Here is a 9,052-nt window from a genome sequence, read left to right as displayed (position 1 = left end):
AAAATGCACACATATTAAGAAAGTGGATTGACCACATTTAAGTCATTATAAAAAGTGATATTTTTCTAGTTTTACCCTTGTCTTGGAGTAGTAAAGACATTAATGAGGGTAAACTTGGAATTGTAGCATTTAATAGGTTCATTTTACTATACTTTTTCTTATATTTGAGACCACCAATTTTATTTTTTTGTTTCTTACATTTGAGACCGGAGGGAGTATATAGTTATCATCGTTTAAACATGCGTTTTTAATAAACTTTAAATACGACAAAACTTTACCCAACTTTATATACATAGTGGATATGATAGTTAAATACGACAAGCTGTTATAGTTTATGATTATTAGAAGTTTAAATGTACATGTTAACTATTACAATCATCCAAATTGTGTTCAAATTTACATTATTTTCAAATATGCATGGTTGAGTTGCTACACCTATATTCAAAATTTTAAACTTGAAATTTGTTATTAATGATGTTCAAAATTTTAGTTGGGTTGGGTTATAATTTATGTGGACGGTTGAGTTGCTACACCTATATTCATTTATCATGTACTAAACATGATTAATCATGTATTTAAACCGGATTAATCATCTGAATTGTTGTCTAGTTTTAGTTATTTCATTTTGTGTCAAAATAATAACTCATTACAATATCATCATATTTAAGAAGTTCTATCCGTTAAACTACTGAACCACTATCAAAGCAGTTGTCAAAATGTTACAAAACTCAGCATGCAAACTTGGAGAGTTGTACCTAGTGTTGCAACATGACTCTCGAATCCTTACTTGTCTGGGTGAGAAATCGCCACTGAGCTTCAGTAGATGTACCTCGTGCATTACAAAACTTATAAATGCTACTTTCATTGATTAATTTAAACACATTATCTTAAAATTATACTTATAACATAATAAAGAAAAAGGTGTTATAAAAATAAAAGATATGTACATATCAATCTAATGGCTATAAGTTGTGGTTCATCACGGTCCACCTATCATGGCGGTCCGTGGTTGATCTACCCTTTTTAGCTCTAAAATGAGCATACACACCAAATTACTAATGCTCCTAACTGTAATTGTAAGTAGAGGTACACAACTTTTTTACGAGTAAAACTCAGTGCGCTGATGCTGAAGCCGTTTCACCCAGTTGCTCAAGGACCAAAAACCCTGGGTGGTAAGCATCTATAGATGCATCATCCGGTATCTTATCATTCGGACCAAAATCATTAATAGGCGGCCGCTGTATGTGGTGATTAGTAACTGCTTGATATGCCATTGCCAACGCCAGAGCCTGCAGATAAACAGGGGAAATAAGCTTTGATATCAAATGATAAGAAGAGAATCAAGTCATTGATTCATGATTATCCTAGTAAAAATTTAGAAGCATATTAAACACAGATTGCACACAAACTTACAATGTGATCATGGTTAGGGGGAGCATAAATGCCGGTGGTGATGGTGGTTCTTCTTCTGCTGCCACCAGATGGTAGATCAGAGATATTAGTAAATCCTGTTGGCACTACTATGACTGGTAAACCAACAAGGTTGCCTATGCATACTTTCTCCCAGTCAGTTGCATTTCCAATGAATGCATCCACGGTAAAAGACTCTCTTATTTCTTTGATTAGCCTTCCCCGTGCTCGTTGTGCCTGTATGCAATAATTCAAATCTGAATGCTAATCATTGAAGCTAAAGATAAAATAAACTAATGGCGTTCAACTATTGATTTACGCAGTTCAAACAAAACCTGATCTTTCTGCAAGTGTCAAACTTAGCAACATAAAAAACACAGAACTGCAAGCCATCAAAATTAATATACAATTGTCATGAGATTCAGTTTCTCAAGTTTGAAAAGCACTTGACGCTTCAGAAACCTGAAAACTCTGAGGTTCTATGGCCTTGTACCAAAAGTACCAGAGGGGAGCCTAAATCAACATGTGTTTTATTCTTTTTGCGGAAAGAAAAACTGATTTCTCCGCATGTATGTTCCCAACCATTACCTCGCATACGAACAGATAGGCTGCTATCTGGGAGAACGTTTCTTCCTATGAAGCACAGATAGAAAAAAAGACACTAGACATGACACTAACATCGAGACTGGCAATAATTGATAAAATAAAAGTGATTGAATGTAATCATACGTGTAAATGTCCGACACAGGACACATTAATCTGAGGAGTCACTGCTACATAAACTACTTTGGGTTCAAAGTCAGAGATCATTTTTCTCCTAAAATCTCATCTAGTTCTATCACTACAATGCCGCAAATTGTCTTACTATAAAAAAGATGAGATGGTTTAATTTAACTATTTAATGGAACAAAATAAAAGACCTGTATATAGTCCACTGCTGGAACTAAGCGGGCACGGTGTAGTTCAGTGGGCCACTGATCTTGGGCTTCATACAAATTATCCTCCCCTGATCGCTGCCACTGATCAAAGTGAGCCAGCATATCAACATCCATTGTGAAATTTAATATACCTTGAACAGAATCAACTGTGTAATTCAGTTTGAAAGGAACCATCTTGACACCCATTGACGCAAGAACATCAACAACCTGGGTTGTCATGGCAAATAAAGACTTTTTCATGTATTATCCTAACAACATTCAAAAAATGGAAATGACTATATGGAATTTGGCAATATTTGATGTCAAAACTTGAACATGTCTTTACAATAAAAATTGGTCAGCCGACAAACCTCCATCTCGGCATCATCAAGATATCCAACAGTCAACTTAGTAATGTCAACCAGGAACGGGTCATCAATGAGGATATCTTTTGATGAGGGATCTTCAGGATCTCTTCCCCGAACAATATCCAGAACAACAGCACAATCAGTTGCGGATCTACAGAAAGGGCCAAGCTTATCCTATAAAGGTTACACAACTTACATGTCAGTTTAACATTCAACATACAATTTGAAGTTTTTCCAAAGGTAGAACATGGTAATTTTAAGTTTTACCAAGCTTTCTGATATGCTCATTACACCAGTTCGACCAACAGTACCAAAAGTTGGACGCAATGCAGTAACACCGCATCGAGCTGCAGGGTAAGTTATGGATCCAGCTGTTTCTGAACCTATCGCAAATGGAACCATTCCTATCACAATAAACAAAATCAAACAATCGAATACACGCACGCCTCACATATAAAGGAAACAAACAAAATTTTAGGCACATTTGACCAGTAAATCGTAAAATAAACCATATAACAGAAAGGACCTCTAAAAGACAGAAACAAAAGTGCAAGCGTTTAGGAAGGGTAATTGAAGAGTACCTGCTGAGGTACTTGCTGCAGGGCCAGCAGAGGAACCCGTAGAAAATTCCTCAATATTCCATGGGTTCCTGGTTCTGCCTCCAAACCAGACATCATCATAAGCCAATGATCCAGAAACAAGCTTTGCAATAAGAACAGCCCCTGCAGATTTCAACCTGTTGAACAACATCATCAATATATATAAAAAAATTAGTCAAAAACATAATTTCTGATTGTAGATTTTTTTGTCATGTATCTCGCCTTTTATAGATCCAAGCTTCCATGTCAATAACTTGATTTTTAAATGACTTTGATCCCCATGTTGTTTTGTATTCTGGCACTGATATTATGTCCTTCAATCCATAAGGAATCCCATGAAGAGGCCCTTCAATGAAAACCAAAATTTATTTTAAAACTAAACTATTCAATACTTCATAGCATATACAGTACATCCCAAAAGGATGCAGAAGGTTGCGGCAGCTTTCTAATCATAAAAATATAATATTCCGCAAAAGTACTATTTAAAAGACTGATATCTGTCATAAGATATCAGACAGATAGACAGACCTAATTTCTATTCATCTTGTATAGCAGGCATAATTGTTCATAACTTTACACTCTAGGAAAGAATAACAACCTAGATAGACTCCTTGGCTAAGCAATTCATCAGCTTCTTTTGCTTGCTTGCTTGCCAGTTCTTCTGTATAAGTTACTACAGCTTCAAGAATAGGATTGTACCTGGCGTTCACTCCAGGAGATAAAGTTAATTAAGAAGATATAAGTTTCAACACGCACACACACAGAGTAAATATTTCAAAAATTGGTAGCACATTAACATTCCGATACTACTTTTTCATTCTCCGCAAGAATATTTGTGTAAGCTCCTGCGAAGTAATTTGTTTAGTTTTGATGAGTTCACCTAACTCAAGAACCTGGTTAAAAACAAATAGGGAAAAATAAACCAATCATGAAATAGTACCTCATGATAAAATAATTACATCAGATACAATTAAAATCAATTTTTCGGTCTTTCAGCAATATAGATCACTTACAGTCAAAAAAGCAATATCTTCTTCAGATTCTGGTCTCCGTATCTCCGAAATAGAAGGATATATGAACCTTTTGGTTGCGCAGTGAACTGGTTTATAGTCCCAATCCGCACTGAAAACTAAAGGTGATGGATATTGCAGCCCTCCATTCTTAGAAGCTACAAGTTCTCTATTGGCTTTTATAATTGGAACATTTAACTCATTTACACCCTTAGCAATCTCGTCAATCTAAGAGGAACATAATTAGTCACCACCAAGCATCAACTGTAACAACTCCAAGTCATCAAAATCGAAATTACCTGATCATCCTTGAAGAAGTTGGCATCAAGTAAACCTAAGGAACATCTTAGGCAGGGAACACTACATTCCTTATCTGAAAATTGATTTTGCTTCATACTTCCCTGATTGATAACAAATAGGAAAAAAGTACATTATGAAAATAACGAGCTATATAGGCATGCTTGCAAAATTTGAGCCATGTTTGGCTAAAGAACTTGATTTGCAATTGCAGCTAACATCATCATCGCTTGTGTATAAGAAAAGATAAATAAAGTTAAATTCATTTTGTATAGCTATAAGTTGTTTTCATTAGCTATCTTGGAGAGCTTACAAAAATACTTATAAACACATGTTTATGTCATCTTTTATCGGATGTGGAATTTTTAACACACTGAATAAACTCAAATAAGTCAATTTAAACTGACTGTTACTCTTGAACTTGGGGCACCAAACCAACATTACAGTTCATCACATCACATTAAACAAGTGGAGTACTAACTGCTGATATTTTTTTTAATAGAGGAAAGGACAATAGCCTTTGGTAATTCACTCAAACAAGTGGAGTATTCTTGAGTAATAAAATCCACTAACTAACTAACTAACCTGCAATTTGCGGCAGAATATTTTCCATATTCTTTTTACGATTCTAACCTGTTGTACATTTGTCAGGGGTGTGGTAAAAAAAAAAAAAAATTGTGCTAGTTTTTCTTATCTTACAATTAATTCATTAATTTATGGACAGTAAGAAACAGAGTTGGTTACAAAGAGTGAGAAAGCAGACAAGTAGAATTACCATGATCGGTTGGTTTTTGTTGGAAGAACAAAGTGGTGAGGAAGGATATGCGAGAAGGGGAACAACGGAGAAGAGAAGATAGCAACAAATCACAGAAAAGTGAAATTTGTAAGTGCCACCACCTCTGCCACGTGTCGGTTCAGAAACTGCATTTACAGGACACTTGTTGTTCTTCAACATGCTTTCTTCGGACCGCTCTCGTTAAGTTCAGAGTTCAGAATTGAACCTGCGTCTGGGAGTTCTTTCTTTTCTGATTCAGTCAACGACAATATACTATTATTACTATATTATAATATATTTAAATTATTAATTAAGTATTATTCCTTAAAAAAAAATGTTATTGATTCATTGATGATAAGATCATACAGTAGGTGTTTGCTTGTTTCTTTGTTTTTTTCAATTACAAATAGTGATGATGCGAGATGAAAACATAAGAATAATTGACTTAAATGCATTGAATCCTGTTGTATTTGCAGTACACATGTCCGGCAGATGCTGCTGGTCCGTTCGCCTTAAGTATACCTAGTACTCACTTTTTTTAGAATAAATAAACACTTCATTTGTTCTCTAAACTACCACTAGATTACCAATTTATATTACACAATGAAGATTCAGCTCAAGAGAAGCAAGAACATACAGTAACTTGCAGTACAAGTAATTGAGTTAGTGTAGTACAATTTGATCATTTCACATTAGATAGTACAATTCTCAAATGTATATATACTATGACTATGATGTAACACCATTTCAATCTAATGAATCAATTCTCCTTTTTACTCTTTCTCAATATCAATAATTTAATCATAAACTATTAAAATCAATTCAAATGTCCTTAATTATAGAAAATACGTCAATTCAATAAATCAAATTTATCAACAGCGACAGCGTTGCCAAATGTATTTGGGAGGTAGATGTATAATACTACAATCTGTTCGTCTAATTTATTCATTTTTACAATTTGTTTTATTATTTTATATTGCTTATAATATATTCTCTGTTTTTTTTTTAATATCTTATGTCGATGATTTGATTATTTTCAATTGTTATCAATTAGAGAAGTTAATTAATTTATGGAAACAAGTATAGTAAAAAAAAATGAATTTGTGTAATTAAAAACCTAAAAGTATAGAAAATAATGTTTTCAATGTAAAACTTATCATTTTTGTTTCCTTAATTAATGTCGACATTAGTTAACATGAACTTTAATTTATTAGAAGTATCTCAACTAGTTCATATTTAACGTGATATGCAAGGCTCCAGAAGCGTGGCTAAGGAAGGCGGCAATAGCGGACAAGGTTCGAACTTACTTTCGAGTCCAAGGATTGTTGTTTTACCACTGAACCAGAAAGTGACATCTCTAAACTTTATTGTGAGTAAAACTTAGGCTTATCGAGTAATATTGATATTGTTACGTTGACATCTTCACTTGATATTATTAGTTGTGTTTTTACCACTTCATCATCGAGTGAGAAAAACTTTACTTATCCATTCATGTCAATTACATTTCAAATGCAGCTTTGCGCATCCGGTAATTAGTTCATGTAAAGACCTTCTAGAATCCAGATCATAACCATTAACCTTTAGGGGAAAAGGCTTTTTGTGGAATGACGAGGTTTGGAATAAAATAAAAGCATAGTTGTTTACATGTAGACATCACAAATATGTCATTTACAGATGGACCAAATAAAAAGTCAAATTATCCTAAAAATAACTAACTTAGGCAACTTCTTCCTTAGAACAACATTCGGATTGGTTTCATTGGCATGCGCCTTGCCCTGCTAGCCCAGTCAAAACTCATATTAACTAAATTAATACTATGCTACATTGTCCTTTTGGCACACAAAACATGTCACCATATATAACACATTCATATATAAATTTATACTTGTATAAAAATAATAAAATCGAAACTCACCTAACCCAACATTCTATCTCTCTCCCTCTCTCTCTCTCTCTGTACTTATTATTCTTCAGGAAGGAAGGAATTAAGGTTGTGAATTGTGATACATATTATGGAGGGTCTTCTGCCTATGATTTTCAGAGTAATAAGGAAAACAAAAAGTCGCAGAAAATATAGATGTCTTTCATCAGGAGGTGCTCTACGTAACAACGATTTTTACCATGAATCTAATCAAGGGCAATACAGCTACCATGGAGAACCAGCTTCTCATTCAAGAGTTGATGATTATGGAGAGAAAATTGATTATCGAAGATATAATTCTGTTACAGAATTCTCTAATGGATTCTCTTCTTCGCCTAAGAAAAAATCGCATTCTATTGTTGGCTCAACCTCAAAGGAACTCGTGAGTTATAAAGTATCCTCTGTATATTGATCATGTCCAATTGTATAAATTGTAAACACAATTTATACATGTGGCCTTAATCTAAATGATGTTGTCAAAATTAGGTTCAATTATACTCCATGTGTTTATTAGATGGATTTTCAATAAAAGCTCGTTTGAATAATGATTTAATCATGAGTTTTTGACGTTGTTTCTAAATCTATAGCTTTGTATCATTAGTGATTTTTTATGAATGATGGGATATTGTATTATGTGCAAACTATTTTTTTAACAAGTATGTGCAAACTAAATTAGCTACGATTTTCCATTTTTCTCTTTTAATTCAGATATTAGAAGAGAATATGTTGATTTGAATATGTATCTCTGATAGGAAATTACATTATTGATTGATTTTTCAACAAGGAAGACAAACTACTCCAAATCTCCAAATTGGTTCCCAGAAATATGAGTAGGCAATTTTTAATATTAGAAACCATTCTCATACTAACAAGTCTGAACAAAAAGACACATCTAAAAAGCACGTACTGTTTGTTTGCATATGGCTGTGATGATTCTTAAAGCATTGCACCACATTTGGTTTCCACATTCTTATTTTAACTATTTCATGGTAAAACAATGTTGAGTTTGATTTATTCTTGCCGAAGAAGAATCGATATTGGAGAGTCGTTTGATTAAACAATGTTGAGCTTGTACAAGATGGTTGCATTTAGATTTTCGCAAAGAACACTCTTGGAGAGGGGCAAGAACAATGATACTACTTACTTGCAAAAAATCAAATCCTCGTAATCATACTACTGCATCAGTATTTTGAAGACGTAGTTGCTAGGTATTTTTAGTTTGAATTGAAGAACACAAAAATTTATTTGAGATTTTAAATTTTAATAAAAAATAATTAATTGAAAAATATATTGTGTTGATTGGGACTTATCACTTCAGTCTTCTGTACGCCATCATCTAACAACCACATAGGCCTTTTTTTTAACAGGGGTTAAAGAATTCAGAAAAAGCACACATTTTGAGACTTGCAAGTTGAGCCAATATGGAAGGGAAATAAATGCTTAAAAAACCAACATAGTTAAAATGTCAAACTTACAAGACCGAATATGCAATTTTGTCTAATTTTTTTATATACAAATGTTAAAATTAGTTAGTGGTTAGCTTGTTGGAGGATGAGAAATTTGTTAGTAGCAATGATGATCGAACTCTGAACATTTTGCTAAATACTCTTTCAATGTCTTGAGTCATATACATTAGTATGAAATATTCTTCTTTATTCTTTTAAGCTTTTTTTTTTTATTGTGAATTGAGTATTTTCACGAGAAAATGCAAAGACTAATCCTTCAAACCCTAGATTCAAATGAATGGCAAACTAT

General features: G+C 33.4%; 2 protein-coding genes across 3 annotated transcripts; one reads left to right on the top strand and one right to left on the bottom strand.

The window, feature by feature from the left end:
- Positions 1-988: 988 nt before the first annotated feature.
- LOC146934015 (Amidase family protein) lies at positions 989-5,938 on the bottom strand. The gene is given in 15 exon segments (XM_085705847.1): positions 989-1,175; positions 1,178-1,289; positions 1,414-1,647; positions 2,331-2,555; positions 2,699-2,869; positions 2,963-3,099; positions 3,277-3,431; positions 3,517-3,640; positions 3,893-3,993; positions 4,105-4,187; positions 4,308-4,532; positions 4,604-4,705; positions 5,187-5,234; positions 5,377-5,626; positions 5,743-5,938. Coding segments are annotated over 14 exon segments (1,923 nt in total). The 5' UTR covers positions 5,557-5,626; positions 5,743-5,938; the 3' UTR covers positions 989-1,149.
- Positions 5,939-6,150: 212 nt separating this feature from the next.
- Positions 6,151-7,856, top strand: LOC146934014 (uncharacterized). 2 transcript variants are annotated; one of them, XM_085705845.1, is made up of 3 exons: positions 6,151-6,283; positions 6,630-6,745; positions 7,351-7,856. In XM_085705845.1, the coding sequence occupies exon 3, from the start codon at positions 7,389-7,391 to the stop codon at positions 7,707-7,709; it is 321 nt and encodes a 106-aa protein (XP_085561971.1). In that variant the 5' UTR covers positions 6,151-6,283; positions 6,630-6,745; positions 7,351-7,388; the 3' UTR covers positions 7,710-7,856. The 2 variants fall into 2 exon arrangements, with proteins under 2 accessions (XP_085561971.1, XP_085561972.1); XM_085705846.1 differs by lacking the exon at positions 6,151-6,283 and having other exon boundaries at positions 6,570-6,745.
- Positions 7,857-9,052: the final 1,196 nt, after the last annotated feature.

This window comes from Medicago sativa, chromosome 4 (assembly GCF_051527215.1).
Source record: "Medicago sativa cultivar Bolivia chromosome 4, Bolivia_mono, whole genome shotgun sequence".
In the NCBI taxonomy this organism is placed as follows: Eukaryota; Viridiplantae; Streptophyta; class Magnoliopsida; order Fabales; family Fabaceae; genus Medicago; species Medicago sativa.
This window is presented reverse-complemented; position numbering and strand designations above follow the sequence as displayed.

What these genes read in the sequence shown, in the direction of transcription:
- LOC146934014 (XM_085705845.1), top strand. Translation starts at nt 7,389, where the DNA reads ATGGAGGGTCTTCTGCCTATGATTTTCAGAGTAATAAGGAAAACAAAA.